The sequence below is a fragment of the Lepisosteus oculatus genome, chromosome 12 (assembly GCF_040954835.1).
Source record: "Lepisosteus oculatus isolate fLepOcu1 chromosome 12, fLepOcu1.hap2, whole genome shotgun sequence".
In the NCBI taxonomy this organism is placed as follows: Eukaryota; Metazoa; Chordata; class Actinopteri; order Semionotiformes; family Lepisosteidae; genus Lepisosteus; species Lepisosteus oculatus.
The window spans coordinates 15,187,066-15,202,425 of NC_090707.1; the positions used below are offsets into that span (position 1 = coordinate 15,187,066).

The following is a 15,360-nucleotide window of genomic DNA, read 5'->3' on the forward strand; positions in this document are numbered from 1 at the left end:
TGCATTTGTTCTCGTCTAGATATTAACACATTTTAATAGGTTTGTGTCCTTTTTTAGTGATACTTTTTACCTGTCAGCAAAAACATTTATAGGGCACATTCAGAAATAATATTATAAAAACGTTTAAAGGGAAAGTGCTAAGTAAACCATTTTACTTTGAAAAAAACCACGGGCCCATATTTCCAAAGCTAGCAAGTAAACAAGGAACAACTGTAAGTCTTATAAAGCTGTATATTAATATATCACTATCATCTGATATTACTGATCAATAAAAACATCTTAGTTTTTATTAAAAATGGCCAAATACACTTTAATGTCTTTAAAATACTTTTAAAATATAAGAGTTTATAATAAAGAAAATCTCTTTCACCTCTTTACATATTCAGTTCTAATTGCTTACTGATACATAAAAAACTTATCTTCAAGGGACAACAAAGAGTCTTAGGACTCAAGACCTTCCCTCTGGGCCTCTGAAACTCCTGGCCTCATTAAGTCAAAAGAAACCTTACATGACTTCTTAAGTTCCTTAATGAGAAAATTTCAGGAGTATCAGTATAATACTGATTTAAGTACGCAGATATAGAATTTGGAAAGTAATTCTGAATTTTATGGTCTAAAGTAGCCTGGTATTCCTATAGTGCTTTTTAATAATCTCCAGGATCTTGGCTTCTTTCTGAGTAAAGACACACCTTAGCACACCTTTTTTTTTTTCTGAGTAAGCAAATGTTAACATATATGTATACTTACTGTTCACTTACCAGGATGTGTTTGAGAGGGTGTTTGTTGTATTGCACCACCTTATAGAAACAAATGTATTATCCTAAAGTAAACAGCAAGATTTGCCAGCTTTTTTTCCCCAGGCCTTTTGGGAATGTAATTAAGCATATGATTCTTTTAAAGCTAAAACTTAGCAGATAATAAAAAAGGTCATAGTGGATATTTATAGCATTTTTTTTTCATAAGACAAAAATAATTTCTGCAATAAAATAATACAGAAATTAATATCTTGATTATATCGGTTTTGTGAATGCACCATTTAGTACTGCTGAATTTTATAAAATGAAAACCTTTCTCACACAGGAACTGTCATACCTGAGAGCAGTTTTAGCAGCAAAGAAGTACAAGTCTCAGGAGGAAGTCATAAACCTGCTTAATGATGCTATGGACACACATTTCTCTGCTCTGCAAGGACTGCCACTTGGGGTTGAATACTTTGAAAGGCTCAATCCGGCCTTCCTGCTGGAAATTATCAAGGAGTACATTGCTCTCTGCTCAACACAGGTCATTTTAAAGACATTTGTGTTTTTTAAGCCCTGAAATGGAGACAATGACTATAGTGCAGTATCTGAATATCCATTGAGTTCAGTAAATGCAGCCTCTGGAGCATAAAGCCGTTGGAATTTAATTTGAGAGCCTAAGGGCGGAACATAATATGTTAAAACTTCACCCATAATGTAGTTACAAAGAAATATAGTAATGAGTATCTCATTAATGGATGCATTTTCGTTTTTTAAAAATCTGTAAATGTTAAATTGTTACCAACTCTTTACCGTATTTAATCCTAATGTGACCTTAGATGATCTCTCTCTTCTTCTCCAGCCACCATCTCAAGGACGGCCTGCCTCCCCCCAGCTCAGACACTGTGCCTCAGTGCTGGAGACAGTGGTCAAGACAGTGCCTGGGCTTGTCCAGGCTATCTATCTAATGGCTAAAGTGAAATTCCAAGCAGGTGAGAGTAGATATACTGTAGTGCAGTGGAGCTTCATACTATATGTTCCTTCCTTGGTTTTTAAGGCCATGATGTACTGTAAGTGGCATATTTAATAGCTATAGCCCAAGATCAGTGCACGTGATTTACAATATTTTTAATAACTGTCTAGATTTAAAGCTTCTAAAAAAATAAAATGCTGACAATAACTATGAAATACAGAAGAAACTTTAAAACTAACATTTTGTCATTAGAGTTGCAATATCCTCTTTTCCAATCATTAGTTGTTTGCACAGTGATTTCCAGTATAGACAATAAATCCCATAAAATTTGATTACTATACAACATAGTATAGTAATACTATTATTGTAATAATAATATTATTACTTATGGTACTATAAGTAAAGTAAAGAAAGATTTAGAGGTGTCTCACACAGAGATACACTAAAACTTATTATAATGTATCATACACAGATTATTTTTTTAAAAAGCTGTTTATGTCTCACATAGGTGATATTGATGCTGCCCAAAGTAGCCTGAAACACTGTTTAGAACAGAATCCATCCCACGCCGATGCTCATCTGCTGATGGCACAAATTTACCTGTTACAAGGAAATTTTAAACTCTCTTCACATTCCCTGGAACTGTGCCTGAGTTATGATTTTGAGGTGAGTCATGTGATGTGGTTTAGCTTGTTGTCTAAAAATTGAACAAAGAGTATTACTGATTAATTGCAAATGTTTTGATGTGTACATAATTTCGAATTTCTCTGCTCCAGACTGACTGGTCTCTCCAATAGATGATCAAAGAGTCATATTGCTTTTGATTAACTGCTTATAAAGAAACCTTTTTTTAAATATTGCAGGTTTTTAGTTTACTTTTGAATTATTATGAATAAAAATCCTACAGTATTACATCATTGTGGTAAGAGTTCCACATTAGTGCTGCCTGCAGAAAGACTTCACATTCGTAAACGTTTGTTCACTATCCAGAGTTTTGAAAGCCATTTGGTTCTAATATGCTGTTTCTAGTGATATATACAAGAGGAAACCAGGAAACGTGATTGCTTGCTTCATATTACTTCTTCAAAAGCTTCTCTTAAACACTTAATTTATAATTCGACAATATACTGGCAGTAGATTGGTGATTAGTATCAGAATATATTCTGTATTGTACCTGTGGTGGTCTAATAAATTCCAAATATTTTTTACAAAATTATATGAGATTTACTTTGTGTAATATGACATTCTACTTCATTAGTGGAAATGCTGTATTCGAGTTTCTAGAACTGATGTGTGTTGCCTTGTTCTCCCAAATCTAGATTAGAAATGAATGTAGATAGCAGTTTACTCCCGATAAATCGGGATTCATGTGAATGCTTTTGTGGCACAGTGTTTAGAATCTCTTCTTCTACGTTAGGAAAGATAGTATCGTCTATTGCAAGCTCAGATGATAAACATAAAGAAGGGCAAAAGAGGCTTTGTTCACATGGCAGTTCACTGTCATGCTTTGTCTAATATTTATCTGTAGGTGCGGGAACATCCTCTGTATCACCTGATTAAGGCACAGGTCCAGAAAAGAATGGGACAGGTGCAAGAAGCCATTCAAACCCTACAGATAGCCATGGCTCTACCAGGAAGGAAGAGATCTGGTAGTTCTTCAAAATCCAAAAGTAGAAAAGTGGAAATCAGCCCCACTGACTGTGTGTCCATCTTCCTGGAGTTAGCAGAAGCCCACTGGCTGAATGGAGAACAGGTAGAGACGATTCCATGGGGAAAAAAAAAACTATTTGAGAAATGTTTCCCTTCACTGTTACTATGTTCACTCTCCATTTTATTGATTAGTTAAAATATATATATTCAAATGTAAAATTGGTGGATGTTGCCTGATTTTTTTTTTTTGTATTTCCAGCACGAAGCAGCTAAAGTGATGCAGGATGCCATCAACGAATTTTCTGGGACTCCAGAAGAGCTGCGCGTCACTATAGCTAATGCAGACCTGGCTCTGCTTCGGGGGGACACAGAACTGGCCCTTAGTATGCTTCGGAACATTACGCCAGAGCAGCAGTACTACATTCAAGCCAAAGAAAAAATGGCAGATATTTATCTGCATTACAGAAAGGAGAAGCGCCTCTATGCTAGTTGTTACAGGTAAAAACAAGGATGTTGTATAAATCGGTGATATATTCAATATACATCAGTCATACTTTAGAAAGGGTAATCCAAATGACATGGGTGTTGTAGATGTATATCAATGTCAAGTGGGCGTTTAAAAATATGCTTACTAATGCTGCAAAAGTCTACTCCCAATAGTTGCATCTGGAAAAAGGGCAGTGGGTGCCATGGTCGTCAGTGTTCGGGAAGAATGGTTGTTAGTGTCTTAAACATTTATGTTTGCAGGGCATTTACTGAAAGCTGCAAAAGCACACATTCATAGAAAAAAATCAGGAAAAGGACAAGTGAATATGCAAATCTGTGAATGTTTATTTTGTCTTCAGAGACTTGGTGGAGAAACTGCCTAGCTCCCATACATATCTCTTATTGGGAGATGCCTATATGAACATTCAAGAGGTAAGTTTGAAACTAAGTAAAAAGTTTAATTTATGCACACGTCTGATATTTATTCCATACACAATCCTTTACCAAAATGGCACTTCAAAGGGTAAAAGAAATGAAGTGGTTACCCTGTTTCTACTCGTTGTATAATAATACAGCCTCTTGAGAGTCCTTCAAAGTACAAAATCTTCACACTGGCATTGCTTTGAATTTTTCTTTATGGTTATTTGTGTTCGTTATGAGTAACGTCTAGCAATGCGATGAAACAAGATCAAATACATAACATCCATGACAAGCATTGTTCTTTTCTAACATATTTCAAGAGGTTTTATCTTTGCTTCTTTTATGCATTTTTATGTATTATTCAAATATGAATTAGAAAAAGAGTATCAGTGGAATTAGAGTAATTTTTGTACCATCTTAGTACCAGTAAAGTGTGCACTGCACTAAATATCTATAATGGTAATATTTGTGATCATCTAGTTTATCCAGTATATAAGCATACTGTATAAGTAGTACTTTCTTGTGATTTAAAAACATGGACAAATTATTAAAGTAATTTGTCCATAGTTATTTAAGATTAATGTTAAGACACTATGGAAGTGTTTTTTTCCCTATGTTTTATGATGTTATGAAGTGCGTGGAAAGCTGTTTTGTTTATTTTTTACTTTAACATTCAAAGCCAGAAAAGGCAATTGAAGTCTATGAACAAGCGTTAAAGAAAAGCCCCAAGGATGGTGCCTTGGCCAGCAAGATTGGTAAAGCCCTGGTTAAAACTCACAACTATTCTAAGGTATGTTGGTTGTATGTTTCACCTCTTGATTTATTCTAATATACTGTACACAGTTTCTTGTGCATTCAGGATTTTTACATGTGTTTAAATGTTAAACATACAGAACACCTAATCAGCCACCGCAGTACATACATTGTTAAATGTTTTTGAAACTGTGAAAGGCAACAGCTTCAGCTTTCTCTGTTGAAGTGGAATTCAGCTGAATTGATGTGCCGTCCTCCTCTGACTCCTTTGCTCTTCCTCCTCCTTGTAGGCAATCAATTACTATGAAGCAGCACTCAAGAATGGTCAGCAGAATTTCCTTCGTTATGACTTGGCAGAGCTTTTACTTAAACTGAGGCAGTGTGAAAAATCAGAAAAGGTTTTACAACAGGCACTAGATCATGAAACAGGTACTATATTGCAAATTTAAGTTCAATTTGTGTAGAAGAATAAAAAAATACCTTTTTTTTTATCGCTGAACATTGTATTCCATAGATGTCCATGCACTTGTTTACTCACTTTACATCTGTAAGATTTAAAGACATCTGTAGATTTGTTGTTAGCTCATACTTTATTGATCGAGAATGCAGCTACATTTAAAACATTATTTTTTAAAACCTCTTAGCTAGCCATTTAATTACATTTCTTTTTTGTTTACCTGATTTTCCAGACTGTTTACCACATTTGCCAGGGATTGTCATATTTGTTTTAAATGATAGCTTAACTTTATCTGTATCAGTCTGCAATGGAGCATCTGTTAGCCGAATTGATGGATCATTGTTTTTCAGTGAATGATCTCGCTGAACTAACTGAAGATGGCCGCTATCTAGTTCTTTTAGCCAAAATTCAAAGCAAAATGGAGAAAAGTGAACAGGCTCTACTCTCCTTACAGAAAGCAAGTATTTGAACATTTCCATTTGGTAACCTAGCAGTGTGTTACAGTCATTTACTTACAGTACAAAGTAGTGAAATGCATTGCCAATATGGATACTTGTTGCAGTGTGTTAGATAGACAACAGGTCCAGCTGGTTGTGAGCACGTAATCTTTTGGGGTTTTTTTTATCAGAGCCGCTCTGACCTGTTAAAATGAAATTGCTGAAATATACAAGATGAAATGTTGCAATCCACTGCGACTCTAATAACTAAGATTCTTGCTCATGTGAAATGTGTGGATTTATTCTCACAGCATAAAATGTCTCGTAGGCGAGAGACGTGCAAGCTCGAGTGTTGAAGCGGGTGCAGCTGGAGCAGCCTGATGCAGTTCCTGTGCAGAAACAGCTAGCAGCAGAGATCTGTGCAGAGATTGCCAAGCACTACACGTGTCAAAGAGACTATGAGAAAGCCATCAAATTCTACAAAGAGGCGCTTGTTTATTGTGAGAGTGATAACAAGGTTGGTTCAGTGGTCGATTTTTGCTCTGTGATACACGTTCTATTCTCAGTGCAGCTGTGTTTTTTCAACACTTTGCATCTCAATATCCTCTTCGAACACTCTTCTACTATCTAAACGCACTGTTTCTCTTTCATTCTTTAAAGATTTAGATATTTGTGTCAAGAAAAATAAATTATTTTCTTCTATGTGTTGAAAATAGTTTTGTATAATTTTCTGTACAAGAAAAAGAAGGGATGTGACCTAGATTTTGTAAATGCTGATATTACAGGTAATATGTTGTATTTCCATTTACTTTTCTGATTATAATGCAATACTAAGGTACCTGAACCTCAGTAAGCTGTGGTGTATTGAATACTGTTGTGGAAGTCACTCATTTAATACTCTATGATTGTCTTAAGTATTATGATACATATAAATCTCATTCTTAAAAACATGCAAAGATCAGTTGACTACAGTATTATGAGGTGTGCACATTTTCATACATCCAACATGTTTCTTCAGGCTGCTAAGCAAAGCACTTGTGAAAATGAAGGACACAAAAGTAGGATGGCAAAAAACACCCATTGAAATCCACACATTTTGACAAAACAGTTTATTCATGGTTAGGGTGGCAGTGAGCTATAATGTGAGAGGAAACCATAATATCTGAAGAAAACCCTCACAATGCAAGGAGAGCAGGAAAACTCCTCACAGGAGTGGCCTCTGTCTGGAATTGAACAAAAGCCCATGCTAACCGTTCTGCTTTTTAACAGTAATTCCCATTTTGATATTTTAAGAAACCCCGTCTTGTTTACAGGTGATGTTGGAGCTGGCACGGTTATACCTTTCTCAGGATGACACAGAAGCATGTCAGCATCAATGTACAGTACTTCTTAAAAATGATCAGGATAATGAAGCTGCAACCATGGTGAGCAGCTTTCAGTTTTATTTTTTATCATACGACTTTAGCATTTGTACTTTAGTTCTGCCTAGCAGTTGGTGTTAACAGTATGGTCTTTTGTTTTGCTAGAACTAATTATATTAACTGAATACGCATACCCTGTATCAAACGCACTTTTACGCTTAATCCATTGACTTTCTTTGCAGATGATGGCTGATCTCATGTTCAGGAAGCAGGATTATGAGCAAGCTGTTTTCCACTTTCAACAGCTTTTAGAGCGTAAACCAGGTTAGATCCAACATTTGCCTTCTTTCCTTACTGTACATGCAAAATATTTCATAATGCTGTCTGCAAACGTAATACAGACTGATTGGAAACCATCTTTCCTACACTTGTTCTTGCTAGACAACTACCCAACACTGTCACGTTTAATTGACTTGTTAAGAAGAGCAGGAAAACTGGAAGAGGTCCCAAAATTTCTAGAGATGGCAGAGAAGCATTCTTCAAGAGCAAAGCTAGACCCAGGATTTAACTACTGCAAAGGGCTTTACCTGTGGTAAATATATATTTTTAATAATGATTGAGTTTGGGATTTTTTTTCCATCTCTGTAGCATTTACAAGTTAAAACCTTTTGATGCACGAAAGTTCAAAATAGTGCCTTATCCTCAAACGTGTAATTTCACAATTACTGGTTACTTTTTCTGAAGGTTCACGGGGGAGCCTAATGATGGTCTTCGACATTTTAACAAGGCTCGCAAAGATAATGACTGGGGGCAAAATGCTGTTTACAACATGATTGAAATTTGCTTGAATCCAGACAATGATACAATGGGAGGTGAAGTGTTTGAAAATCTAGATGGTGACATTGGGTGAGTTACAGCTTAAGTTATACAGGAACTTTGTCTTTAGTTATCTCTGTCATTAGGAATGTTTTTTTTTTCCTGGAAAGTATTGATTAAACCATTTAATTTTAGAACAAAAGAACATTTGAACATGTGAGACATGTTTGTAATTTTGAGAAACTTCAGAAACAAGGTATTCAGAATGCATTATAAATGTAGTAGAAACTTACTTTGTCTCATGTCAGAATAGAGTAAATTACAGAATATTCAAAAATTTTCTAAGCCTTATGTTGAGTGTCTGATATTTGATAAAAAATACTGTAATACATTTTTTGGTCTTTACAAATTTTTTTAATTCATTTTGCATTATGTGATTATTGTTAGAGAATATGTGCAATATAATTGTTAGAATTGATCATTTTTAAGTATCATTTCATTTTTGCAGTAACTCCACAGAGAAGCAAGAGTCTGAACAGCTGGCTGTAAGAACAGCAGAGAAACTCCTGAAGGAGCTGAAACCACAGACCCCTGATGGGCATGTTCAGTTACATATCATGGAGAACTACTGCCTCTTGGCAACCAAGCAGAAAGCAAATGTTGAAAAGGCACTAAATGTTTTCACAGAAATTGCAAACACAGAGGTAAGTAAACTTTAAAAGATGGGAGTATACATGAAATGCCCTCTGGGTAAATTTAAACAGCTTGGTAAGAATGTATTTTTATGATTGTTTTGTACAGTAATGGAGGAGACTTTCTTTTGCAGTATTCAGATTAATGTTTATACAAAAATCAGTCACCAGTCAAGCTTAAATTATCTAATTTAAATAATATCAAGATGAGTATCGCCCATTTATTTTACTACCTTTACCTACTGTATATGACCTAGCTGTAGTTTTACTTTGGTACTATTTCTTTAAGGTGATATGAGTCAGTCTTCTTAAACAATTAACCAAACCCTTTTGTAAGACAATTTAAGAAAATATGCTACAGATACAATTTGCCATTTTGCTAATTATTAATGCCACTGTGCAATCCTACAATGTTGAATAAGTGGTGCCGAGTGATTCCTAAGCAGAAATGAAGGTGATAGTAATTTCTGAGATATTTTACCATGGTAATCCCATAGTCACCGTTTGTTTAACATTTGTCATATTTCTCTCGAACTAGTAATACCTACAGTAGTTGTAGTATTATAAGGTAACTACTCAACTGCAGCAAGGTGTCTTTTTCTACAGAAAGATCATGTGCCTGCACTGCTTGGTATGGCAACAGCTTATATGATTCTGAAGCAGACTCCAAGGGCAAGGAACCAACTGAAACGCATTGCAAAAATGAACTGGAATGCCATAGATGCAGATGAGTTTGAGAAAAGCTGGCTGCTTTTGGCTGACATTTATATTCAGTCGGGAAAATATGACATGGCAGGGGAATTACTAAAGCGCTGCCTTCGTCATAATAAGGTAAGAACAGATCAAAGCATTATGTAGACCTGAACACCTACAGTACGTGTTTAACTGCTTAGGTTTGAAGGATCACCAGACAGTTAAAGAATTTGCTGGATATAAGATAAGATAATATTTTATTGTCCCCTGAGGCAAACAATTGCTTTCTCTTATGGACTGAGGAGAAGAGTTTTATTGATCACAAAGTGTCACAGATAGATGCCAAAAAATGTGCTCTGCCTCTGTCAGTGCTACCTGTGTCTCTTGCGCTTACATTTAAAATGAGGGCTTGTTGGCTGATTTAAAAGTGTGAGGTTGTTACCTTGGAGGCTCAGAAGACGTTTTCACTGACTGTATGTCCCACGCCCACTTTTTTCATTTGTTTTTTTTTAATTAATCTAGCATCTCCCCTCCATTGCTCGAGGCATCTGATGGGGACATTTCCAATCTTATAAAGCATCTAACAGTAGAAGGGATTGTCGCTTTTAATGTAGTAACTAATACCTTGGAGATGTTTGGTCACAGCCCGTTGGAGAAATTTGTGGGAGGCACTGAAACACTTGGCAATGCAAACCAACACAATGTACCTATATAACAAATGTAAAAATGCATCTAGAAACAGAAAAACACACACCACTGGGAAAAAGAATCGTGCAAAAAGTAAAATGTAAATATTTAAGCAACAGTATTTTTTGTATTATTAATGTAATTAGTTGAACTACAGTTCTATTGAAATTAGTTTTCTTATAAGACATGCCATTACAAAATCCAAGGGCTATGGGAGGAAAGTAAAGATGAAATTACATGCCTGCCTGCCAGCTTTTCTTTGTTTTCCCAGCTCTCTCCCTATTATGTAAATCTAAAGTGCTCAATAAGGGAATCTGTGCAAGATTCTCCACCCACATCAGGCATATCTGTGTAATCAGCACAGTCAATAAGGTACTTAATATAAGACAGTCTTCAGCCTCTGTGATTCACTTGGATAATGAAGACAGAGAAGGACCCTTACTCTCCCCATTTAATGTCTTTGAAAGACTATACGTGTAAAAATATAACTCTCAAGCCTTTTTGGGACCACAGAAGTAGCACATTACTATGAAGAGTATCTCCTTGTTGAGGCATCTGAATCTTCATGCAGCATATCACACAGTTCAGTCATTAACATATTAAATATGTATTTTAGATTAGATGCTAGACACAATCCAAGGAAATTAGATATATTTGAGAAATATAAAATACAAATTAAAAATATTTGATATGTGAGATAGGGTCGTCTTCAACTATGTAGTCTTCAATGTAAAAAATAAAGCTTATTATTCCCACAGATGCTTAATGCGAACACATTGTATTTTTGCACCATGTGTGAGGATGTACAGTATAGTGTCTGTATGGAGGGAACACAAAATCAAGACCAGGGTGTTTATATTAGGATTGCATGTATGTAATATGAATGCAGTGCAGCTGATAAATGCATTGGCACAGCATCTCAAGATGGGAGACAGAGCTAGACAGTTCACAGATACAAATCATCACAAGTTGCAAGTAGACAAGGTGCCAGACATAGATGTACTGTACAGTACGTGACCCTGCAAACTTCTGTAGGTCTATCTCCACACCTGCGCTGTTTTGAGTGACATGAAACAGTAAATATTTTCAGTTCTGAAAATAATGTTACATAAATGTTCACTGCAACTGGTCTAAAACCTCTCTGGGGTTACCACATATTACCTGATAAAAACTGCATATTTTATTCTCCAGTTTAGAAGAAATAAAGATTATTACTGTAAACTGAATTACATTTTAATTCCATTATGTAGTTCCGGGCATCAAACTGTAAAGGAGATAAGGTTTTCTAGTTAATGTTTGTATTCTTCCTGCAGTCCTGTTGTAAAGCTTATGAATATATGGGCTACATCATGGAAAAGGAACAATCATACAGGGATGCTGCACTAAACTATGAAATGGCATGGAAATATGGAAATCAAACCAATCCCACTATTGGTATGTTAATATTACTGTGAAAATTAAATTAAATGTTTTTGAGGTCACTAGCAGAATATATATTAACACTGCATATTTTAACCTGTACTATTTTACTCAAGATAGTTTCAAATGTACTTGAGTTCAGGATAATAGTAACAGTGCCAGCAACAACTTCATACTTGTTGATTCATTTAATGAGTGTTTGCTGATTCTGAACTGTTTTCTATTTTATATTCTAGGGTACAAGCTTGCATTCAATTACTTGAAAGCAAAAAGATATGTTGATGCCATTGATATATGCCATAAGGTAAGAAATGTGTTACCCAGAGAGATCATCGTTCAACCATAAATTGAAATAAATCGTGTTAATTTATTTAACACCAAAAAGTTAAAGTTAATTTTTAAAATAAAAATATTAATTTGGCCAATTAAAAAATAAAAACTTGCTTTATATGAATGGTTATTGTTTATACCATGCAAATTTTGATTGTGATTATTTTACACATGGGCAGCATGGTGGCACAGCAGTTAGCATTGCTGCCTCTCAGCGCTGGGGCTCTGGGTTCAATTTTGAACCTGGAGTGCTTTCTGTGTGGAGTATGTATGTTTAGTTTACTTTTTTGTAACTTATTTACCATGAATATTAAATATTATTTCACAATTTATTGTATTTTTTCCCCACAAGTACACTTTTATATTAAGTGCTTACCCAGACATTTTTGTCACTTCTTGTATTTCTTTTGTTTCTACTGATTCCACAAAACTGCTGACAACATAAAATAGCTATTAAGTTTTATTTTCTTTTCCATGTCTGAAAATCTTTTGCTTTTATGTTTTTTGTAGGTTTTGGATGCACACCCTAATTATCCAAAGATGAGAAAAGATATTCTTGACAAAGCACGAGCAGCTTTAAGATCCTAGGTCAAAGTTTCTTAGTTTATTATTTTTATTTATGGACACAGTGGTTTTGACTCTTTACACGTACAAAATTCAGCGCAACTGGGAATATTTTAAAAGTCCTTTTCTTTTTAGTATTGGAAACAACTGCCTATTAAAACCATGTAAAGAATTTAAATCATAGTGATATGTTCATTTGTACTTTACACTTTTGTTTGAGCAAAGTGCATCATATAGTAACTGTAAAAATGAAAATGTAGTTGTCACTACATCTTGAAACGATTTTGATTGATGATTAGTGACTGTCAGTTTTCAAAAACATCAGTGCTTCTATTGTTGTGTGTAATAAACATTATGAAATTGTGTTTTATGTAATTAAAACCAAGTGTTAAAACAGCAGCTCACTATTAATATTGATAATATTGTTGTGAACTGCTGCTAAGAGGTGACAGAGGTGATAACATGCCCATTACATGTGCACATGGGCAACTAATAAACCTCAGGGTACTGCTCTAGTCATTTTTCAGCACTGCAAATTGGCTCTGAGGTTGGATGTATTGTAAATCTAGGTGAGATCTTATCGTGATTCACCTTACATATTCTCATGTAGACTTGCCTATTGTTTAGTGGAAGCTCTACCCTCTTTGCAGGAAGGTCTTTTGCTATAGATGGTTGTATTTTTTGTACTGCTGGCATTCCCCTTGTAGGAAGTCTGCCAATAAATTATACATAAAATGTTTTTGAAGGATAAACATGTTTTGATTCCTGTCTCTTGTCTTAATTTTTGTACCATTGAACCCACTTTTTTAGAAAAAAAGAATGCAAAGGTAAACAATTTGGTTTTCAAAGTACCCTTCTCTTAATATGTGAGTATAACTAAAGCTTTCTGAAAGCTACGATCAGAATCATATTTCTACGCCAAGTACATTTCATGTAAAGGAATTTAATCAATCAAAGTTTATTTATCAAATGCATAACAATACAGCATACAGCGGTGGTTGTCAGCAATGAAATGCTTTTTCCGCAATCTCGCATGGAGAGAGAGGACAGAAGTTCATAGAATTTACGACTCTGGTATATTTGATGCTGCAAAAACATTCGGTATATACAGTACTGTACCATACACAAACAAGACAAAGGACCTCATTAAAACAATGCAAATACTGTATAACTGGAAGTTCTGGATAAGCAAAAAGACAGCTTTGGGAAACAAGCTGTTCAACTACTGTGAAGCTTATGAAACAGCTGGTAACTTACTGTAGGTGGGAAGGGTCATCAGTGATTGGAGTAGGCAGATACATTGCCAAACCAAGCAATTGTAGAGGCAGTCAGAATGCTCTCTAAAATGGCCCTGTAAAACTGTATCAGAATTGACACCAAAGTTACCAAATTAACACCTGTTTCAGAGACACAGTTTTTAAGCTGGTGCCAAAGGTACAGTACATTCTTTGTTGTGCTTTCTTTGTGATACTAGTGATATTTATGTCCCATTTCATGGTATTGGAGATCATAATTCCCCCCAAATGTAAAGGACTCCACTGCTCTCACAGCCACACCATTGATTATCAGGGAGAGGGTTTCAGAGAATGTGTTCCAAAAATCAACCTACACTTCTACTGTTTTAAGGCAATTAAGCTCCAGGTGGTTGCTATCTCACCATGTTACCGACAGACTCTCCTCCCTCTTGTACATGGTCTCATCGTCATGAGTGATGACACCTACTGTTCAAGAGTGATGTCACCTGCAAACCTAATTACTGTCATGGAAGAGTTGCTGGAGGTGCGGTCATTGGTGTACAAGAAATAAAAGCACACACATCCTTGAACTACACCAGTATTCACAACTTAGAGAGTGTATCAAAAGGATTTCTGAATGATACTTTAGTTATTTTTAATGCTATTTGGTAAATAACATTGAGTGGAAACTTTAATTTTACAGTTGAAAGATGTACTTGTTCGGATTTGAAGACTGGTGTTATTCTGCAACATAAAAGGATTGATACCTTTATTCTTACTCTAAGGTAATAAAGCTGTTTTTCACACTTATTCAATCATGGGAAATTAACAGTACTTGCATATCTCTTTTAATCCCAAAAGATCCCAAAGCACATCACATCATCCTCCACTGAAGTGCCATACAGTCATACACCAGATCAGATGAAGAATTAAGAATTTACTTCACTGGTTGAATTAAGGGGAAAACTTGAATGATTTGCTTTCAGGAGCTCAGTTTAACATCTGATCTCAAGCATAGCATCTCTAGCAGAACTGTGCACCTGTTACATTGGTTTGGAATTTCTGGTTCACTAGCACCATGTATAACATCAAAATTGATTTCTTTAAAAGGTCTCCCATTCCTGTATCAAATGGTTTCTGCCTTGCTTAGCTTCTGAGATCCAGTAAAATCACACTACATGGGGGTAACACTGCTCTCAGATTATTCTTTAAAATTAGAACATTTTATTTTGCTTAATCAGATGGTGATAAATTGGATAAAATGTTATTTAAACCTTTTAGCTTTACCATAGTGAGCAAACTGATCAATCTGACCACACGTTGTTCACACTGCGAAATTGATACACTGCGTGTCAATTATGAAGTTACGGTAGGTGATTAAACTAGGATTTGCTGCATGTTCGACCACAGAACATGCAATTTAAAATGGGCTGAGGCATACCATTTTCTGTGGGCAATCCCACAGATTTTTACACCAGTGGGAATACGGTGACTGACACTTCACTGGTTTAAGGTTTTGTAATTCCTGCTTGGCAAGTAAAGAAACTTTCCTCCCACGCTGTGGGGTTGAAGACTGCAGGAATATTTGAGGTGACTTTGCAATAGTTCCAAATACTCCTACTGCACATCAGAGTATTTTATTAATAACAA

The 15,360-nt window shown here is 35.4% G+C and overlaps 1 protein-coding gene across 2 annotated transcripts in view; it reads left to right on the forward strand.

Annotated features, from left to right (window-relative positions):
- Positions 1-13,227, forward strand: part of ttc21b (tetratricopeptide repeat domain 21B) — a 31,433-nt gene extending 18,206 nt beyond the window's left edge. For both annotated transcript variants that reach the window (XM_015359076.2, XM_015359077.2), the window contains exons 11-29: positions 1,081-1,281; positions 1,600-1,729; positions 2,219-2,376; positions 3,239-3,463; positions 3,620-3,858; positions 4,206-4,278; positions 4,946-5,056; positions 5,310-5,448; positions 5,827-5,933; positions 6,242-6,430; positions 7,227-7,337; positions 7,517-7,598; positions 7,716-7,866; positions 8,019-8,180; positions 8,599-8,794; positions 9,389-9,613; positions 11,476-11,596; positions 11,818-11,885; positions 12,422-13,227. In XM_015359076.2, the coding sequence (XP_015214562.1) occupies positions 1,081-1,281; positions 1,600-1,729; positions 2,219-2,376; positions 3,239-3,463; positions 3,620-3,858; positions 4,206-4,278; positions 4,946-5,056; positions 5,310-5,448; positions 5,827-5,933; positions 6,242-6,430; positions 7,227-7,337; positions 7,517-7,598; positions 7,716-7,866; positions 8,019-8,180; positions 8,599-8,794; positions 9,389-9,613; positions 11,476-11,596; positions 11,818-11,885; positions 12,422-12,499 (2,766 nt within the window). In that variant the 3' untranslated portion in view covers positions 12,500-13,227. The remainder of the gene's footprint in view (positions 1-1,080; positions 1,282-1,599; positions 1,730-2,218; positions 2,377-3,238; positions 3,464-3,619; positions 3,859-4,205; positions 4,279-4,945; positions 5,057-5,309; positions 5,449-5,826; positions 5,934-6,241; positions 6,431-7,226; positions 7,338-7,516; positions 7,599-7,715; positions 7,867-8,018; positions 8,181-8,598; positions 8,795-9,388; positions 9,614-11,475; positions 11,597-11,817; positions 11,886-12,421) is intronic.
- The last annotated feature ends 2,133 nt before the right edge of the window (positions 13,228-15,360 follow it).